We start from the raw sequence: 21,693 nt of genomic DNA, 5'->3' as shown, positions 1-21,693 counted from the left end.
GCTTCAAGCAGCATGCTACTTGGACCCTCAGATCAGGAAGTTTGCTGTGAAGGAGATGGGAGTTTAAGATATACACATTGATAACAGGCTCAATAAAGTCTGAGCCAAAGGAATAGATCATATCCATGTGTGATTGTCCAGAAAACATAATGAGAATAAAGATTCACCAAACACACTTTGTGCTTTGGTAACCCATGTCCCTGTCACCATTTAAAAAAATTTCAGTCAGTTAATATGTATGAGAACTAGCTGTCTATTGTCAAAGATACAAAGCTACTCCTCTTTTAAAAAAGAAAAAAAGATGGAAAAAAAAAAAAGAAAAACCAGAGCTATACAGTTTCTATTTTGCTTTCATGATCTTATTGAAGGAACATTATCTTCAAAGTAGGATTAAGACCAGTGAAGAGGAGAATGGAAAATCAAAAAGGTAAGATTAAACTATTTTAACTAGTTAGGTTTCTAAATGAAAATAATTATATCCATGATGTTAAAGGTCCTGTAAAAGTGTGTCTAGAAAACTGGCATGGGTGATCTGTTATGAATATTGGAATATAGGAAAAGTTTTGAGATTTTAGAGATCGATAAACCATCTTATTTTGCAAAATGATTTGCCTAGCCTCAATTTTCTTCATCTTTTTAATGGTAATAGTAATTTATCATATTACAATTTGGGTTTCCAGAAAGAAGACTCTGAGATAATTTGTCATTCTGGAGTATATTAGGAATCAACATTTGTGGAAAAGAAAGGGAGGAAGCAGAATTTCACATCTAGAGAAGTGGAAATGATCCCCCAGGAGCTTTGAAGCTAATATGCCCTATGAGAATTAAACCATGGACATGGGCTAAAATTGCAAGACCTTTATTTTTGCTTTTTTTGGGGGGGGAGGTGGGTGGGTACCAGGGATTGAACTCAGGCACTCGACCATTTTGCCATATCCTCAGCCCTATTTAATATTTTATTTACAGACAGAGTCTCAATGAGTTGCTTAGTGCTTCGCTTTTGCTGAGGCTGCCTTTGAACTTGCAATTCTCCAGCCTCAGCCTTCTGAGCCAGCTGCTGAGATTATAGGTGATGCACAACCATGCCTGCCTTTATTTTTGCTTTTGATTTTTCCATTGGATGTTTGTGCTGAGTACATGATTTTGAGGGCACACAACTGACAAATTCCCTGAAGGGTAGATGAAGAATCTGAGCAGTATATCTCCATGTGAAAATTTTAGGACTAACTAACATCATAAAGTACTTAACACAGATTTTGATAGAGTAGACCCTCAATAATGGGTAGCTTTTTTTATTGTTATTTTTTTCTGTTGAGAATTTTAATTATTTGAGGAAAAATAGAATGCATGTACATCACATTTAAAAATGCCCAAAAGCTGGTGAGTATATTTAATCTGTTAGAAAAAAAGAAGGAAGTTTCAATGTGCTCTTGATATAATCTGAACGTGGGTAATCTATAATCAGTGGATACTCATGAAATGATACTTAATAGAGATAGTTTGCTGCTCTTACATTATTAACAGAAGAAAAGGAGGGATTGAAGAATCACCTGGGAATACAGAAGAATATGTGCAAAGCTTACATCATTGGCTCATATCAAAAGTAACTTAAATGTTCAACATAGAGTAGGTAAATAATCTATAATGAATCTGTTTATTTAGTTTAAGAGACAGGGTCTTGCTATGTTGCCTAGACTGGCCTTGAAATCCTAGACCCAAATCAGCCTCCTATGTAGCTGGGACAGCAGGTGTGCACCCCTGCACCCAGTCTAGTTTATGGTAAATCTGTGTAGGGGACTCTAATGTAGTCCTAAAAATTGATTTGGAGGGCTGGGATTGTAGCTCAGTGGTAGAGCGCTTGCCTAGCATGTGTGAGGCACTGGGTTTGATCCTCAGCACCACATATAAATGTATAAATAAAATAAAGGTAGAAAAATACAGTAACATTATTTTTTTAAAAAATTGATTTGGGAGTATATGGCTGTCTCCAAAGGCAATTTTAGTTTTTAATAAAAATACAATAAAAAATGAAGAAGACTCATTTGTGCATTGTTCTAGGTACTGCACTGTATTAGTCTGTTTTCTGTTACTTCCTAAGGCTGAGTACTCACAAGATACTTACTTAGCTTGCAGTTTTGGAGGCTTAAGGGAATAGCACTGCCATCAGCTTGGTTCTGACTTCTGGCAGGATAGCCTCAAGGCAAAAGTGCCTGAAAGAAGAAATCACCTGGTGAGATTGAAATCTAGAGATGGGAGTGGCTAGGATTGCTCTTCTAGAGAACTAACCAAGGTTTCAGAACAACTACCTTAAATCTCTTTTTGAGAGCTGTGTCCCTTTGACCTACTACTAGGTTCTATCTATTAAAGGTTCCAACAGCTCACTGTCACTACACTGGAGATAAGCCTTCAACATGTGAACCCTTGGGATTTAAATTGCATCCAAACTATGGCATGTGCCTTTAAACTTTTGTTTAAATAAAAACACCATTTATTATGTAAAGAACCAGTCTTTTCTGGAAAGAATTTGAGGGTAGGTGAACATTGACATGTTTGTCATATATTTAAAGTGCTGTCACATGAAATATTCTATAGTTCTTTAAAGAGAAGATCTAAATCTAGGTTTAAAGGAGAAAAAGGAAGATACAGGGAAGTAAACTTTAATGACGACCTTTCTAAAAATAAGACTTCTGATACCCTTTTTCTTCCCTTGAAAGAATGACCTGACTTTAATAGAAGTAAAATTATTTTAATAATAGAAATATTACTATTAAGCAGGATTTTAAGACAATCTTGTCAAACTGTAGGTTCCTAAAATAAGCCTTACAAGTTCTGTGACTATTTAGAAAATATTTCAGAATTTAAATAATTGCACTTGAATTTTAAAATGTTCACTCATATATTTCAGGTACTATATATTAACACTTTGGAAATCACTGCCATGTTCCTGATGTGCTGCTTAATTGAGTTGCTTTGGTACAAGCAGTAATGCAGTCTTAAAAGTTGATCATGTTTCTGCCTTCCTCTTGGCTTGGCTTTTCGGTGTGAAAGACAAGTTATTTACTCTGTGTATCTGTGTATGTCAATTAGGTTTTTTATTACTACTTTGTAACCAAAACAAAATGGAGAAAGCAGTTGGATACTGAGACAGATATAAGACTGTGATTATCATCTCTACCCTTTAATTTCAAGTTTTTCTAGTCCTCAAAACAGGTTGATTGTGTTCAGTGATTGATCTACTCTAACATAATATTGCTTTAGTGTGTTTGGAATCACACATAAATTGTTTAACAATGAATCACTCTGATTTGGAGAATGGTTAATTCTGTCAAATGGTTGTTTTTATGTTTTTTTTTTTTTTTTTTAAACTGGGGATTGAATCCAGGGACACTTTGCCACTGAACCACAGTGCCAGGCCTTTTTTAGATTTTATCTAGAAACATTGTCTTGCTGAGTTGCTCAGGGGCTTACCAAGTTGCTGAGGCTAGATTTGAATTTGTGATCCTCCTGCCTCAGCCTCCTGAGCCACTGGGATTACAGGTGTGCCCCTCCATACCCTGCTCGAATGTTTTTTGAATCTGCTCACTGTTCTTCATTTCTCTTGCCTTGGTCTGAGGCATCATATTTCATCCAAATAAACTCAAAACTTTTGCAGCTGGTTTCCTAATTCCTAATTTCCATTTTGGTTCCTATAATCTATTCTCCACAAAGCAGCATTGTGATCTGAAAATGTCTTTGCTTGGAATTTTTAGTTGTTTCTGTTCTTCTCATCTTCAACATCATTTCTTACCTTTTCATTCTTTTCTAACCCATTAAATTACAAAGCTGTATGCTATCTCAGAACCTTTTACTCCTTCCTTCTATTCAGAATGCTTTTAATGCCATTCTTCACCTTGATAACTCTTCATTCTTCATATTTGAGCATATAGATCACTTCTTTAGAAGGGTGAAAAATGTATTCCCTTTAACAATTCAGTTCAACTCAGGGTTAGAAAAGGCACATGACTGGATCCTTTACACTTCTAAGCACATTTGAAGCTCAGTATTGGAGCAGGAAGGAGGAATATTGTTTCCTCTAATACAGCATCCTGTGGCATAGTAAGTTTTAGTCCCTATTTTTGAAGGGGTATGTGTGTGGCTCTGTTTTCAAGCTAAGAAGAAGAAGGTAGGGAGTAAGCTTAGTTAGGAGAGCAAAGATATCTTAACACCTAGTGAAAAAGTAGCATGTTTAGTAGTTTGAGACATTATAAGTATTTCACATCTGTATAAAAAAAAAGGGCTAAACAAGGTTAAATGGCTTGACCAAGTTCACTGCTATAAGTACAAGACTAATTCTGTCAAATCCTACAATCCATCATACTTAATAACTAAGGAAAGAAAATACTCTAAGTGTAGAAGCTATGATTGTAGGGAGAGCCATTTCTTCATATTATGAATGAATCTGTTTCTCTGAACACTTAAACCCAATTACAACTTTTTAGTAAAAGCAGGATTGAAAAATCTGTTATCGTTAACTGAGATAAAAATTGTGTCCTTGAATTTCTTGGCTAATCTCTTGATGTGATGGAAATAAAACTGCAAACAGGTAGATAGATATTATTCTTAACTGACACAGTTAAGATTATGTGTACCTTTTAATACAAGAAAATCTAAATAGTAAGTTAAGCAAATAAGGAAGAATAATTTTTTCATATAAGAAATAGTCTAGAAATAGGCAGACCAGAACTGGTTCAGCTGATTGTTCATGGCACCAGCTGGAAAATGCAGAGATGTAAAAGGGTGAAGGAATATATGCCATCTTTGCTAGGTGGGGCCTCTAAGAAAATTTCTATAGAAATCAGACTTCTTATGTCTCATTGGTCAGAACTGTATCACATGACAACTTGAAACTAGTAAATGACAGAGATGACGAATGGTATCTGTGTCTTATGCCTCCTTCACCTAGTTTCTTTTTGTGGGATGGTCTAAATAACTAAATCACAAATTTGCATTGTGCCTTTTAGATTCACATTGGTGCAGAAGCATACAGTGGAATTCAACCAAGTGGCAATGGCTAATTCAGATGGATCCGAAGCTATGCTGAACAGAGTGATGACGAAAGATAACATTGGTGTTGCTGTGGTATTAGAGGTCCACAAAGAACTATTTGGAGCAGGTGAGTGCAATTTAAAATATTCTTATTAATAAATACCTTTCCAACTCTTCTTAAAGCAGGTGAAGAGATCTTATTGTTACTTACTGCAAAGTTATTTGCTTGTCTTTTGAGGAAAGCTGAGGAAGATGGGCAGGAAAACACCACTTATTTATGAAACATTGTTTCTTGGAATTTTTTTTGAGAGATTCTGTGTTCTCTGTTATTATTATTATTATTATTACTATTATTTTTTAACCTATAAGGTAATTTGTGTAGGTCTTTTAATATACCATTAATTCCAAAAGGTTCTTTGAAATAGTTTTGGTTAGCCTGAATTTAGAAATTATAATGATTTGGCCCTCATTTGAGCCATATTTTTAGTTTCTTGTCTCAGAGCCCTTTGTTCTTTAAGGTTAAATACTTGGCACATTTTCTTTCTTTCTTTCTTTCTTTGTTTCTTTGTTTCTTTCTTTCTTTCTCTTTCTTTTTTTTGTTATATCTCAAGTCATTGTTAGGGTAAGAGCAGATTTTTATCTATGCAGAACTGTTCTTCAGCTTTTAAGCTTATTTATATAGATGGTTTCAGAATCAGAAATTCATTATGTATTTTGTGTTTTCTAGACCTCTTTTTACCCTTTTCTATGGCCTGCCTCCAAGTGTTATATTGTTTACTCCTTTGTTTTAAGGAAGAACAAGAAGGAAGTGAGGCTACCTCAGTACTTTTCTTTTTCTCTATACTTTTTGCAGAAGAAAAGATTTTTTCACGTTTGAGTTTGATTTGAATTATTCAGACCCTGAGTATGTGTCGTAACCTCCTTTTCCCATCATCCTTCAGTGTACCCTTCATTGAGAAGGATAAACTGTGAGATTTGACTTTTCTTTCTTTTAAGCCTCTTCTTTGTTATATATTTTTATAAATTTTATCTATTTTTATGTCATTCCCATCACTTTTCTCCTTTGGTACTTTTGTTCTGATATGATAGTAATTAAGTTTATTTTGGAGTTTTACTCCCCTTTTAACTTGGAGAAGAGTAATTCCAGACTATACAGTGGGTACTTTCACTGAAATACCTGAAATATGTATCTTTTGTATTCCTAGAAGAAGAATTTAATAATATAGAAAGTGCTTACAGCTCCTTTGCCAAAGCAAAGGGCACATTTTTAATATTTTATGTAGTGAACAGTAGAGACAAGATCTCACTGAGTTGCTTAGCGCTTCGCTTTTGCTGAGGCTGGCTTTGAACTCTTGATCCTCCTGCCTCAGCCTCCCAATTGCTGGGATTACAGATGTGTGCCACCACGCTTGGCAACTTTTACAATTTTTAATATGTTATCCTGTCTACCATTTGGAAAGTAACTATGTTAGTGTTTATTTTGACAGAATTAAAAAATAGGATTTTTATGGGGGAAAAAGAACCTTAGTCGAATTCTCACTTTCCAAATGAACCTGAATACCAAAATGGTAACTTTAACTGGTCCGACCACACAAAATAATTAGTAATAAAGCCTGGTCTGAAACACAATTCTCATTTATCCTGGTGTGTGTTAGTAAATTTGTTTAGGTAGAAAATTGACTTATTTTGTAGAGCTTAATATCATGTGGTCTTTTATTACTGATCAGGAAATGCAAGATCAATTAGTCTAGGTAACTTAATAACTGAAATCCTGCCTCACTAAGTTATTGTTGTATTTAATCAACAGATAGTTCAAAGTGCTTATTTAAATTAAGAACTCAGCAAATGCAAGGCATTATAATCAAATGTTGATTATATCATGATGTAATTCCTAACTTGGGTATTTAGATAAATGTAAGGATCAGCAAAGTTTTACTGTAAAGGAATAGATAGTAAATTTTGTAGGCTCTATAGGCTACCTAAGTCTTAATCACAGATTCTCCAACTCTCACCCTTCTTTCCTTCCTTTTAAAAATATATAAGCATCCTTAGCTCGCATGGGCTACACAGAAACATATGTGGGGTCATGTAGCTTATGGGCTACTTTGTCAACTCGATCTGGAAGAGTAATTTCCATATTAGGATTACCAGAATCTTAGCCCCTTGACTTCTGAGAACCAAATTGAAATAAAAGGGAAGGTATAAATTCCTGGAAAAGAGTAAAGAAATTGCTATGGATTTTTAAAAAAAAATTTTTTTAAAAAGATACTAGTTGTTGACAGACCTTTATTTTTATGTGGTGCTGGGATTCGAACCTAGTGCCTCACACATGTTAGGCAAGCACTCTACGACTGAGCTACAACCCCAGCCCTGCTATGAATCTTTTTGTGAAAACTTTAAGATACCACTTGTCCTGAGACATAAAGCATAACTTTATCTTTTTTAATAATGTTTAAATTTAGGTATGAAGCCTATTCATGCTGCAGACAAACAGCTGCTTATAGTGGCAAATGCCCACATGCATTGGGACCCAGAGTATTCTGATGTGAAACTTATCCAGACCATGATGTTTGTCTCAGAGGTTAAAAACATTTTGGAGAAAGCCTCAAGTAGGCCTGGCAGCCCAACTGCAGATCCTAATTCCATCCCGCTGGTGCTATGTGCAGATCTTAACTCATTGCCAGATTCAGGTATTTATAACATCATTTCCTTCTTGTTTTCAGCTTTGCTTTTTTACTCTGAGTTGAAAGCCTTGTAACTCCTTGTAACTTGTAATTTTTGGAGTTGAAAATTTCTCTTTTAAATTAAGAAGTATATCAGTGAGAACTGCAGGGATAGGGCAGTAAGTAATTGAGGAAAGTTTAATAAAGAAACTATTTCCAAAGGTGTGGTGAGGTTTAAGGGAAAAAAAAAGAATGAATGTTGCAGTACTCAATCACAGGGGCTTTTGGTCTGGGAGCTGTCAGCAGAACTTGTTAAAAAAAAAAAAAAAAGTAGATAATAGAAGAGAACCACATAATAGGAACAATGACTTTGAACTGAATGATGGCTGTAAAAACCAGTAAGAAGGGACTTTGCTTCTCTCTCTCTGATCTCTTGCCAGTGCTGCCCATTGACTAAATCCAACTAAAAGCTAGAGTGGGAGAAGGGTTTTGCAGTTAATGCAATAAAGATAGCTTCCTAAGGAGTATAATAGAGAACGGTGGTCTAAATGGGCAATCAGAAAATATTCATTGGTTAATAGTTGGAAGATTTTCAGTGAATAACTGATACTACGTATAGAAGAATGATCAAAACACCTAGAATTTCATATTATTTCTTGACCTCCATTAACTATTTATATCTTGACTTCTGTCGTTTTGGATCTCTGCAAAACTCAGTTTTCTGTTTCATGAAATTAGTTAATTAATTAATTAAGTAAGTTTATTTTGGTACTGAGAATTGAACTCATGGGCACTTTAGCATTGAGCTACATCCCTAGACTGTTTTTAATTTTTAGTTGTAGATGAACACACAGTATCTTTTTATTTATTTTTATGTGGTACTGAGGATCAAATCCAGTGCCTCACACATATTAGGCAAGTGCCTTACCACTGAGCTACAGCCCCAGCCGCCTTTTTATTTTTTTATTTTGAGGCGCAAACTTGCCAAGTTGCTGAGATTGACCTTAAACTTGTGCTCCTCCTACCTCGGCTCTTGAGTTACCGAGATTACAGGCACACACCATTATTCCAGGCTTCAGTTTTCTATTTTAGATGCTAAATGTCAAACATAAAACATTAAGGTATTACTTTTTTTATTATTACTAAAGCATATTCTAAATTTTGTATGTTATCATTATTATTAGGCTATTAAAAAGCAGCCAACAATAAACATAAAACAACCCAAATGCCTATAATTTATAATTGGAATATTTAAAAAAAGTCACTAAACATCTTTCTCTTTTAGAAAATAAATACTGAAATCTTTATTTACACATGTTTTATGACCAATAGGCCAGTTGGCAACTTAACCATACTCTCCTTTTTTTAATCCTCTGAGTTGAATTGCTCTGATATACAAGTTTTTCTCCTATTTAATTTGATTTCATTAAGCCAGTTACTGTCATTTGTCAGCCAAGCATAGTGAGCTGACTGGAGACTTTTAGGTTGGAATCCTACTTCTGCCACTAACCAACAGTGTGGTCTGTGATCAAGTTTCTCAAATTTAAATAAGAAAATAATCATTTTACATACACCATATAGAATTGTTGTTTGTGAGGTTTAAGTTTGTAAAGCACTTAAGACAGGCATATAATAAATAGTAGGTAAATGGTAATTTTTTGATACTGATATTACATTAATTACTTCTTCATTGTATCTTGCTGTCATCCTGATCACAAATAGGAAGAGAGGACTCTAATATTAGTGTCTACCAATTATCATCATAAGAGTTGTGATAATTTTTTCATGTTTCCTAATATACTGGAAGCTGTACTTTCTGAATTCTCTTCATCTTTTTAGATACACCTAATAATTTGGTCAAATAATATGTCTGTGGCATATAAATAATCTTTATAGCGTCAGGCTGAGAAAACTCATGCTAGCTCAAAATAATGTTGTTGTCTAGCTGACACTAGACATTGAAATGTTGAAGATGTAAAATGTTTTTGTTAAATTATTTTTTATTACATATGCTATATTTTATGTTTCCAAAGTTGTTGATTGTGTAGAATAGGAAAATATTCAAGAGATAGATAGGTTTAGAATAATATTCCCAAAACACTTAAGGTCAAGATCATTCTGGTAAATGTTGCTTAGATCCTTGAAATCATATAAAGCTGAAGGAACTATTAAGAAAGGCTGTTCTAGGTAATCTGGATACTTTGTTCTGAAATAAGCAAATATCCTTAAAAAATTTTTAATAATAAAGAAGATGGTTTTATATGACCCAAAACCATTAAAACGACTCTGAACCTGGTATAGCTACCTGGCTACAGGTCTTAACTGTTAAAGACTTGTATAAGGACTAAATGCTAACTAGTACTGTTCCTTTCTTTACTCTGCTAGGTGTTGTGGAATATTTAAGCAATGGAGGAGTAGCTGACAACCATAAAGATTTCAAGGAACTAAGGTACAATGAGTGTCTTATGAACTTCAGCTGCAATGGAAAAAATGGAAGCTCAGAAGGGAGAATTACACATGGCTTCCAACTTAAGAGCGCCTATGAAAATAACTTGATGCCTTACACCAATTACACCTTTGATTTCAAAGTGAGTAGCAGCCTATGTGCTGGTGTTGAAAGTATTTCAAATGTAAACTTGTGACAAGAAAAGTATAATTTCTGTACTTAAAATTGATTTTATAATCTTCACTTTTTTAGATTCTCAATGTCAAGTCTAAGTGTGCATCTAAATATAAGGAATTTTGATAGGTTTGTGGTGGTTATTGTCTTAACAATTTGTTTTTTAATCTTTATTTTTTCAAATTTCAAATAATACTGATGATAACAAACACTTCTAAAATGTTTACAATGTTCCAGACATGTTTAATGTACTGGACTAAAAACTTATCTTTTTTAATATTTATTTTTTAGTTGCAATTGGACACAGTATCTTTATTTATTTATTTTTATGTGATGCTGAGGATCGAACCTGGGGCCTCGCACGTGCTAGGCGAGTGCTCTACTGCTGAGCCACAATCCCAGCCCCTAAACTTATTAAACATCATATAAATCCATTCAAAATAACAAAATTTCTTAGTACTTTTCATTTATATTTATCTTTTTTTTTTTTTAAAGAGAGAGGTGAGAGAGAGAGAATTTTTAATATTTATTTTTTAGTTTTTGGCGGACACAACAGCTTTGTTTGTATGTGGTGCTAAGGATCGAACCTGGGCCGCGCGTATGCCAGGCGAGCGTATGCCAGGCGAGCGCGCTACCGCTGGAGCCACATCTCTAGCCCTTATATTTATCTTTAAAATGTCTAGGTTTCTTTTAAAGAAGGGGTTATAGGTTACGCATAACATCTTATATCCATTTAGTCATACCAATATATTCTCATACATTGGAACACTCCATCTTTAAAAAGGAAAAAGACAGTTTTTGCAAAATAAGAAAAAGAAATTAAAGGACTACTGTACAGGGCCAGCTGTTCTTTAAAGAGATTGATCATGGTGGCTTTCTATAGTTAATCCCTTTTTTATTGCCTATTTTCTAATCACTTTGTCTCCCTTTAACTCTTATTTTGTTCCTATTTTATTTTCTGGCATTTCAGGAGTCTATATTAATACACTATCCTGAAAAAAATAAATATTTTAGAAAGTGGTTTGGTACAAGCAGCCATGAGAGTATTAATACAATACAAAAGGAAATTTGTGGGCTTTTTCACAACTCCAGTAGCCTTTTTTTCATTTTTAGTGTTTGCTCCTGAAAACAAGTTATTTTTCAGCTTTTGTAATCAGGAAGTTGGGGGAAAAGCTGCTTAGAAGTTGAGTCTAATTTGGTATTTTTGCTATTAGATAATTCTATCCAGTGATAGTTCATTTTGTTTTAATCACTCATATGCAATGATGTGCTGGTAAATATTTCTTGGAAAAAGAAGTCCTGATCTGTAGAGTTTGCTGATTTCTGTGGTTTAAGTGCTTCTGCTAAAGCATATTCCAAGCTCCCAGAATGCTACCTTTGAATGCAGTGTTGTGAAGGTGTACTAATAAAGTTGGTACTAGCTGGCTTCAGGCACACCAGTGTAAGCTTAAAGAAACACCTCTATATTTAATGATAGTTTACTATAGGTTAAATCCTATCCTTTTAACTATAATGATATATCTGCTAGTATAACCCAGAAATCCTGTAATAAAATTTCTTCAAAAGAAGTGTTCAATAATTCTACAACTGTTAATGTTTTGGTATGAATATAAGTAAAAGAAAACAGATATTATTTCTTCTTTGTTTTTTTTTATAAAGTTACTTTTTTCTTGTTCAAAAGCAAAAATCAGAGAAACAAAATTTGGCTATCAATCTAAGCTGTCTTCCTCAGTCATCTGAATTGGTCTAAAATTCTTTGTTAAAATTTCTTCAGAATCTATTATGAATGTTAATAATCAAATCAACATTCACACTGGCTAAATGAGTACAGTTAAAGTACCAGAAATGCTTGGCTTGGAGAGTAATGAAATAGAAGAACAGAGTTAGAAATGAGTGGAAAAGAGGCATATATATGGGTAGATAAGTAGACTGGCTGAATAGATAGATGGGATGAGAGTGTAGAATGGGATAGAAGGAAATGCTTAGAGAATGAAATAAGGGCATTTCTGACTAGAAAGAATGAACAATAAACACTGCAGATTTTTATGAAGGATTTTATGTCATTCTATCCCAATATTGAAGAAAGTCAATAAAAAAGATTAACACCAAATATAAAGTATCCTGTGATCAACTTTAAATACAGATCCTACAATAGTGTCCTGCCATTGCCTCACTGAGATGTTATTTAATTTTGTTTACTTGGCTGAGCATTTGTTTACTTTCTTATTACTGAATAAGTATTTAGAATCTAGTCCCTTTAACTAGAAATGGTTTGGAGTGAATTGAAATATAGCTGTTAGGAGAATTACTTCTTTCTTAGCATTATTTACAGACCAAATAAGTTTAATAAACAGTTTAATTCAAACCTACTGCTATTCCTCACTGGTCCCTCATACCCTCAATCTAAAAGCATTTTTAGTCAGCTTTTTTTTATCATTGTGACCAGAATACCTGACAAGAGCAACTTAGAGGAGGAAAAGTTTATTTTAGTATTTTATTTTCTTGTTTGAAGCAAAGGGTGGTCTCAAGGGGAGGTATAGCCACCCTGGCCCTTGTTAACTCTTTTTCTGAAATATATCTATAAAACCAGACATTAAGCAAAATGAGGGAATAATACCTTGTCATCATATAATTTCTAGACTATTTGGACTTGAAGCATTAATGACAGAAGTCCTCCTAGGTTCCTTAATTTATGGTAAAGTAAGGTTAGATAAGGTCTTTTCTCTCAAAAGAATTATTTTGCTCTTGGTTATATAAAAATTGGCAAATTAAAGTCATGGTTTCTAGAATCTCTTAGTAGATACCATTATTATGTATAGTATTTGTAAATAGGTACTTTCAACTGTAGAAAATTTTTTTTTTTTCTATTTGGGTTTATGTTCTCTTGGTTTAGACAGGAACTATACAGGAAAAATGTGAATTTGTTATCTTGTATTCACAGCCTGGGACAATCAAGCACACTACTCTTTGAGATTTACTGATCAGACAAATCATCTAGCTCTGAGAGATACAACTGATATATTTGGGTCCCTGCCAAATATTTTTTATTTAGATATCCTTATATAGTAAGGAAATCTAGAAATGATTGTGTATCAGGGTTTGTGGAAATTAGAATAGTTAGCTGTGTGCTAGCTATATGTTGTTATACATGTTCTTATTTTCCCACTTACTATAACAGTACAGTTTCCACATTTATACTGATAAGTATTAGATTTCACTAAAAAACCAAGCAGGACAATTCTAAAAATACCTAGACATAATTTGGTGTGTATTGTTGTAGCTCCTTAGTTTATCACTTATTCACACATGGGAGTTCACTAGGATGCTCTGTTTCATGTAATACCCATTGAAGATTTGAACCTTATTTGATCCTGCAGCAAAATAGATCTCAGAAGTAAAGATTATTTGTTTTGTTTTTTATAAATTATGAAGTTTTCTTTACATAGAGTTTTTCTATTATCTAAACATTTTTTTTTCTCCCTCCTACTCTCAACCCCCAATCTCTTTCTAGGGCGTGATTGACTACATTTTCTATTCCAAGACTCATATGAACGTGCTTGGTGTCCTGGGGCCTTTAGATCCTCAATGGCTGGTTGAGAACAACATCACTGGGTGTCCACACCCTCACATCCCTTCAGACCACTTCTCACTGTTAACACAACTTGAACTCCACCCTCCACTCCTGCCTCTTGTCAATGGTGTTCACTTGCCTAATCGGAGGTAGTGGAGTACTGCCCCGCAAAGACGGGGATCTGTTGCTATGGACCTGTATAGTTGTAAATCAAAGTATGTAGGAGTGAAGTATGGCCATCCTTAAGCTGCTTCTTCAGGTTCCTTTCATTATGTGTTTGCTATAAGACTTTGTACATTTTTGTGCATATTGATATCATTTGGCACTAGGGCTGGAACCAAAGTATTATTGTCTTTCCAAAATTTTAATTTAACGTGTTTTTAAATTGGATTTTCTTCATATTATATTAGGAGTCAGCATTCATAATTGATTAATCACCTATTTGAGGCCAAGCAACAATGTATTTGTTTTGAAAAAACAAATACATTCTTTTGAATGGTTTCAAATGAGCCAGTTGATTTTGTAAAAGGCAATTTTTTTAAACTATAAATATAAGATTTTAAATTGAATGATGGCATGCCTTCCAGGGAAAACTTTTTTGAATTTCTGTTTTCCTTTATATCAGACCAATTTTTGGCTCCCCAAGTCATTTGCACATTGACAAAGCACTTCAATTTGCTTGATCTGTACATAAACTATGATATAACCTCTAGGTGTAATAAGAAAATTGAGAAATTTGAGAAATTAAAAGATGATTGCACAATATGCTTTCAGAATCAAGCATTTAACAGCACATGACAGTTTGTTGGCTAAACACAGGTTGTTTTGTTTTGGTTTGTCTTGAGAAATCACTCTGTTATTTTTGTCCCTAATATTAGTTATAACCTGTTTAAAAGTATTCTAAGCCTGTCTCTCTAGTTTATTTATAGGGCAACAGCAAGTAATTTATACTGCCATATATCTTGAAAATAGAATTTGGTGTGTTTAGGATGCCCACAAAATTAGTGTCCAGTATTTTTACTTATCCTTGTTTTCTATCTGGTTATACTGGAAAAAGAGATAACATCATTTTGCCTTTATAATCAAATATTTACAAAACAAACTGCTGAGAAAAAAGACCCTGATCAAAGTTTCAGAAACGGAAAGCCATACAGATATTTCATGTGTTTCCCAAAGTAGGTTAAATGGTTGTTGGTTTTGATTGAGGTTACTAATAGAAAGGATTTGAGGAGGAGAAAGAACAGATTTTGGGCAGTAGTTGAAAACCTTGGATCATTTTTTTTCCTGACTCTAGCTGCCAAATGGCCATCATATGCTTTTAATCTTTGTTTCCATTGTCTGTCAGGGTTGAATTAAAAAGCTACTGGTTTATTCCCAACTGTTGATGCCTTCAGATATGTTGGAATCCTTTTTTTTTTTTTTTTTTTTTTTAATACCCAGGAGGAGCCAGTTGAAAATCTGTGACTCAAGAGGCAGTGAACATAATATCTCGTTTTCTGGGGGGAAAAATTGGTTGGCTACTTGATGTTAATTATGGCACAGTAACAGGAAAAGGTTGTGTCTGTGTTTTTAAGTTTTTCTTTATTCTGCTTTTTTGCTGCTATAAGAGTTTTCTGAAATTTATATTTTAAGACTTTTCATGCACTTTACTGTTTCTAGTCTCAAAATGTGATATTTTTAATAAATGAGAAATTTTCCATTATGTGAATGAAATTTTAAAAGAAAATAGCCTATATTTGTGTCTCACTAATATATAAAGTACAAGTCAAATTTAAATTATTTAATTAGTTTTAAATATATACAATTTGTCTCCTCTTTCAAACCTGACATCTTAGGCTGTTTTATTATTAAATGATGCATTTCCTTTGGTCATTTTATACTAATTTCTTCCATAGTAAATTAATCAGGCTATATAAGATAATATATCCCCTGAAGGGTAATTTTAGTGGGACAAGGGTGGTGGGATGATGTAATATCATATATGGGATTGCATCAGAAGGGTTCTGTAAAGCCTAAACTCCCTTTTAAAAGTGCCTAGTGATAGAGGCGTTGTTTGTCATCTGCTATAATTGGAATGTCATTGTAGTTCAGTGAAGTTTGATGTAAATAAAATATTCTTTTAAAAATGTTAAAGTACCAGAATAAACAAAAAGAAACAACTCTTAAGATGACAGATTTTCCTCAATGTACAGGTATCCCTTCTTATATACCTCAAGCATCCAACATCTAGCCATGCAAATTGATTACCTGAAGCATAGTACTGGAAAGTAGAATAGCATGAAAAACTTAATTTTGTGGACATTACCTTTTTTTGTAATCGGCTACTGTATGTTTTATTTTAGATCTTTTTTTTTTGGGTGGATTTTCTGCTCTGGAGGTATATGCACTAACAAAATATTTTCCTCCTTTCATTATACGCATGTTAATTAGCAATGTGAGCAATATTTCCTACCATACTTCACTCCCAATATTTTTTGAGATGTTTGTATAAAATGGAATTTAAAGTTCACTTATGATTGTATATGAACCACAGAGGAGCCCATTTATTAATAAAAAAACCCCTTTTTTAATAGTTAAATGTAGAGGGAAAAATAAAAAAATTGGGAAACATTGTAAACAGCTTAAGTTTATTTTGTGTATGATTGAGGCACTCTGTTGCAGGAAGGTGTGTAATTGGGTTCTCTCTGCTTCCAAATGCACTCTTTCAAACCATTCATTATCCTGTGTATTTTTAATGTGGTTTGAGTAAATGTTGGTAGTAGCTCTGTTGAAGTAGGTAATTGTGTTTTGTTTTGGGTGGCACACACACTTGGGGCATGGTGACCCAAATTTCATGTGCACGGTTTCCCTTAAGCCCATTGCCCAAATTTCACACACCCTTCACCCTTTGTTCCCTTTGTAAAAGGAGTGGTATCTGTTTTGAGCTGCCAATTCAGGTGATCAGAAATGCTGCTATCCTCAGCATTGTCTTGTTAAAACGCATGCCATTTGGAACTTTGGCAGTGAGAAGCCAAAAGGAAGAGGTGAATGACATACAGTAGTTTATGTTCAATGAAAGCAAAATATATTTGCTCATATACTTTCTAGTTTTCAGAATAAGTTAAGCTTTATACCATTGAGCTGCTGCATATTTTATCTGAAGATAAGAGAAATTTTGGGCATTTTTCGATTGTAATAGGTTTCTTTTAAATTGTTAAATATGATTCCTGATATTTATCTGGGAACTGGAGTGTTCTTTAAATTTATTAAAACAGTGTTTGAGGAAGGGAAAACTGCACTGTTTGCCATTATAACAGTCATACAAGTGCATGTCAAGTCACCCACTCACTCAGGCATCAATATCCGCCTCATAGCTTTACACATTTTGATGGGGAATATTGCAGCATCCTCAGGACTGACATCTGGAAAAGGCTCAAATCCACTTACTGCTCCTTGCTTGTTGACTTTGTTTTAAAATATTGTGCCTGGTGTCAACTTTTAAGCAACAGCACTGCCTAAAAGCAAGCAGAGAACAGAATCCCAGCACCATTCTATAGGCAACTTTTTAGAATTCAGATATAGTAAATCTGTTCAAGATTTATGATGTTTTATGTAAAAAAATTTTTGTACAACATAGCTGAATATTTTTGTTTTATTTCTTTGATGTGAGGCGTGTGAACATTCGTTTGAATATCACATGTTAAAGTCAGGTATGGCACAATGGGTTCTGAGACCAGCTTTTTCCCCTTCCCATTTGCCTTGTTCCAAGCTCTTTCTTTTCAAATTACTTTTCTGATATTCATAGGCAGATATTTAATTTTACTAATAAGCATCCTGTGTGAATGTATTAAAAAAGCCACTGTGTTTTAGTGTTGTAGTTTGCAGAAATATAAAACTCTGTTCCTTATTTGCTCCTATTTTTGTGTCTTAAGAGTTATATATTAAATCACAGAAGCAAGGGAGAAGGTTGAAAGATATCTAAGGCTCATATCACTTGACTGTATAGCAGATTACATTAGAATTGAGGGTGTGGCACATTAAAACCGGAACATGGGCAAACATCTATTTTAAAATTCTGTCTCCTAAGTAAATATATTGTTAAATGGTTGAAAATTTAAGTCTGCATTTCCAAGAATTTCTAAAAATCACTGATGTGATCTTTTCTTTCAATATCAAATAGCAACGAGTACAGAAAGCACATGGAGGTATATGTTCTTTGAAGGAACTGGAGGCATATAATTTGTCATTCCTAATACAAGGCTAGATTTTCTATTGTTAAAATAGCCTGTGTCCCAATACTTATTTGATTCTTAGCTTTTATATTCTGAATTTGAGATATTTTAATAGCTTTGCAAAATATGTTGACTGATAGTAGCTTCAGTCACAGAAATCATGATCAGTTTTTGTTACAGAATGATTTTATGGCTAGCAGAAGCTTTATGGCACATTTTCAAATAACTCATGTTTGACATAAATGTGAATTCTCACATTTGTAATATTTTCTCACACCTCCCCTCACCTTTAAAAAAAGAAAACACTTTTCTAATGTGTTGAAGATTTGTTTACCCCCCTTTCCTTTTGAATTGTATCATGTTTATAGAACTCTGAATTATAGATAGCAAATTAACTAAAGAAGTTAGAATTATTTTTCTAAGCCAGGAACTTCAACTAAAGTTTTGAATTTGTAGACAGATGGGAACTTTTATGCTTATGATTGCTTTGGGATTTTAATTTTATAATAGTATCATGATCATCAAATTGAATTTCAGATATAGTTAACTTGTGCATCTTTAACCTGGTGCATTTACCAAAGTTATAATCTGTTCAGTAGGATGCCCAGAGCATCTTTCAGAATTTTCACCAACAGCTAAGGGTAAAAAAGCCCTTATATCTGTACTGCAGGATGTTCTGAACAAGAACCTCTTGAAAGACAGTTGGAAGTTTTGAGGAAGGTATTAAGAAGCATGCATGTTTCTTATTTTTACCAAATCGCTTCTTTATGAAAATTTATCTTAAATCAAAAGGCCTATAGAAAGAAAGAAAAGCAGGAAAAGCAAGCTTTATTAACCTAGTAAGTAATTTCTTTTGGCATAAGTTTGGTTAGACTTGGATTATTCTTGGAACCAAAGGAAAACAAGTATGTTGAGGTTTTCATTCAATAAACATGACATGGAAGTAATACAGCATTTCTAAGTTAAATAACTTTTAGTGTTAAAACATATTAATTAAGGACATGTCTATTAAATGTTAATTTTTTAATGGCACATTGTACAAACAATAACATTAAACTGAAATTAGAAGTGTCATCAGAAATAAATCACAATATGACAGGGTATGCAAATAAATGCCAAGTGATATGACTCTTTTGGCATGGTACATTTAGCTTTCAGAATCTTTCAGAAGGCATAATTTGCTGCTTATCACTAGTTATTTTGGTTATAGCAGTCTCCCTGAATTTAGATAATTTCACCATTTGTCAGTTTTAACTTGAAAGCATAAGAATCATGGTAGCCCTCTCAGAAATGGTCCTTGCTTATTTCAGTTTTGTGTTAATTTCAAAGTACCAATACATTTTCTTTAAGCCATCATATTTATATAATCATATTTAATTTGCCTATAGTTATCTGAACTTACAAAATTGGCTCCGTGTTGATGTGTCAAACCATGGCTTTGCTTAGTACTGAACAGACATAGTATCTCCTGCTACTTGTGTCAATTTTGATGCAGTAAGTGATGCAGTATCTGGGTTTCTATTTATTTAGAAACTGTACTGTCCTTTCTCTGTGCTCAACTTACTAAAAAATGTATTCCTTTACCTGTGAAATTCCTGAGCGGTGCTCTGCCAGCTTTTGAGGGGAGGGGTTTGGATGGCTGTGTTACTGCACACTGGATCTGGAATCAGTGTTGTGAGTGGCAAATTTCTTAAACACCAGCAGCACTGAGAAGTGCACCATGGGCATTTGTACAGTTGTCCAAAAGCAAAACACTGCTTTTACCTAGGAGAAGCTGAGGTCTAGAGTTAAGTAGGAGTACTTGGAATGTTTCAAGGAAGATGAATTTTTCAACTTTGTTTTCTCTGAAGTAGGGTAGTATAGAGGTGGGTGGGGTTTTTTCTTTGTTATTTTTTTAAAGTGAATGTGTACCTTTTCTCTTTGGAAGGGCCAGAGTGTTTGGTCCATTTCACCATGAATTAATTTATATCATGTATTTTTCTTAATTTATATCTTCTATTGTGATTTATTTCAGCTATATAATAAGTGCCAACTAATTGTCCATGGGACTATATACTCTTCTACTCAATTTACCATTGGAGTAGGGAGGGGTTCATTTATTTTCATGACCTGGAACTAAATAATTCATTGTTTTGCATACATTTGAGTCATTCTGTGGCCTATAGTGTTTTTGTAACTGATTCTAATGATCGGAAAGCAAAGCACATGATTTTAAAACTGAGCAAGGTGTTTGGGTAATTTTTTTCCCTGAATACTTGTTAGTTTCTATTAATAATATTCTAAAACAAATTGTTTCAGCTTATGTATTTGCTTTGTCCTAAGAAAAAGCCAAGCACTAAATTAACTTGTTATTGTGTTCCAATAATCAGTTTAAAATCCTAAGGTTTTTTTTTTTTAAATTAGAGGATTTAATGAAGTGCCATGTAATTGTAGCTTGCTAGTGTTTAATGTTTAATAGACTGGTTCTGTGGTGTTCTAAACATTTTACACTCTGTCATCCCTGGAGAAAGTGGTTCTACTCTTATTGAACACATTCTCTCTGACAAATCACCAGCTGCTTTATTTTTCTATTTATTAAACAGTTGATGAGGTCTGAATCCTGACCTAACTGCTCAGCTGAGATGTTTTTTCACAATAGATGCTGTACAAAATGTGCGTGCAAAAGAACACAGTTGGGTGGTAGTATTTTTTCATTAATGTGAACATTGACTAAACAAAGCAGTCCTGCCTTTTAAATCTTGTGGCAGCTCAGAAGGGAGGTGCTTAAGAATCTTAACTACTATGTCAGATGACAAAATACTTTTTTCCATTTTGGAGATTGGGTACTGCTCACACATGATGTATAGGGCTAAATATATGCTTGTTTCCTTGCACCTGTGTACTTCCCCTTCTCTCCCTCCCTTTCCTTCCCCTGTAGGCAATAAATGGCCATTTTGCAACTGCATACTTTTGTCTTGGTTTTTGATTATTTGTGCAGTGTAAGTTTCTATTTTTAGTTTGGTTCTTTTATAAATTAGGGAGCCAAAGGAATTTAGACAAAATGAAGACAAATTCATGGTACTTTTTTTTCTGGTGAAAATTACATACATACTTTGTTTAGAATAGATTTTGAAGTTCTGTGACTTGCTTTGCCATAGGAAATCCAATCAAAGGGACGTGTCATTTGGGTGGAACTTGGAGACGCAGTATCTAATTTGTTGTAATGCATTTTCTTGTGCCTTATTGATCATGAGAACATATGTTGAGATTGAACTTCTCATTCTAGATCCTTCAGTGACTAAACAGAACTCCCTGCTGACTTTTGGACATGTGGTATGAGTAAGAAACAACAGTCTCAGTGTGATATGAGGGCATAAATTTGGCCTATCCTGAATGATAGATAACCATCAAATCATCTGAGTTAACAGTATTGTCCAAACTCAGCAGCTTAGGCTCTCCAAGACCTAGAATAAATTCATTGGACAAACATTTAGGTTATATTCTATGAAAAAAAATGCTATAGGTGATGTAAAGACAGGCTCTCTGACCTCCACAAATTACTTTCTAAATATTCATATCATACAAGATGCTGAGATGTTTTAGAGTAAAGATAATCTTTAAATC

The 21,693-nt window shown here is 33.8% G+C and overlaps 1 protein-coding gene across 2 annotated transcripts in view; it reads left to right on the top strand.

Moving 5' to 3' along the window:
* Positions 1-21,034, top strand: part of Cnot6l (CCR4-NOT transcription complex subunit 6 like) — a 101,591-nt gene extending 80,557 nt beyond the window's left edge. For both annotated transcript variants that reach the window (XM_078021443.1, XM_013363744.4), the window contains 4 exons: positions 5,001-5,152; positions 7,488-7,715; positions 10,074-10,276; positions 13,820-21,034. In XM_078021443.1, coding sequence (XP_077877569.1) covers positions 5,001-5,152; positions 7,488-7,715; positions 10,074-10,276; positions 13,820-14,032 — 796 coding nt within the window. In that variant the 3' untranslated portion in view covers positions 14,033-21,034. The remainder of the gene's footprint in view (positions 1-5,000; positions 5,153-7,487; positions 7,716-10,073; positions 10,277-13,819) is intronic.
* The last annotated feature ends 659 nt before the right edge of the window (positions 21,035-21,693 follow it).

This window comes from Ictidomys tridecemlineatus, chromosome 9 (assembly GCF_052094955.1).
Source record: "Ictidomys tridecemlineatus isolate mIctTri1 chromosome 9, mIctTri1.hap1, whole genome shotgun sequence".
NCBI lineage: Eukaryota > Metazoa > Chordata > Mammalia > Rodentia > Sciuridae > Ictidomys > Ictidomys tridecemlineatus.
The sequence above is the reverse complement of the archived record's forward strand: the minus strand, read 5'-3'. Positions and strand labels throughout refer to the sequence as shown.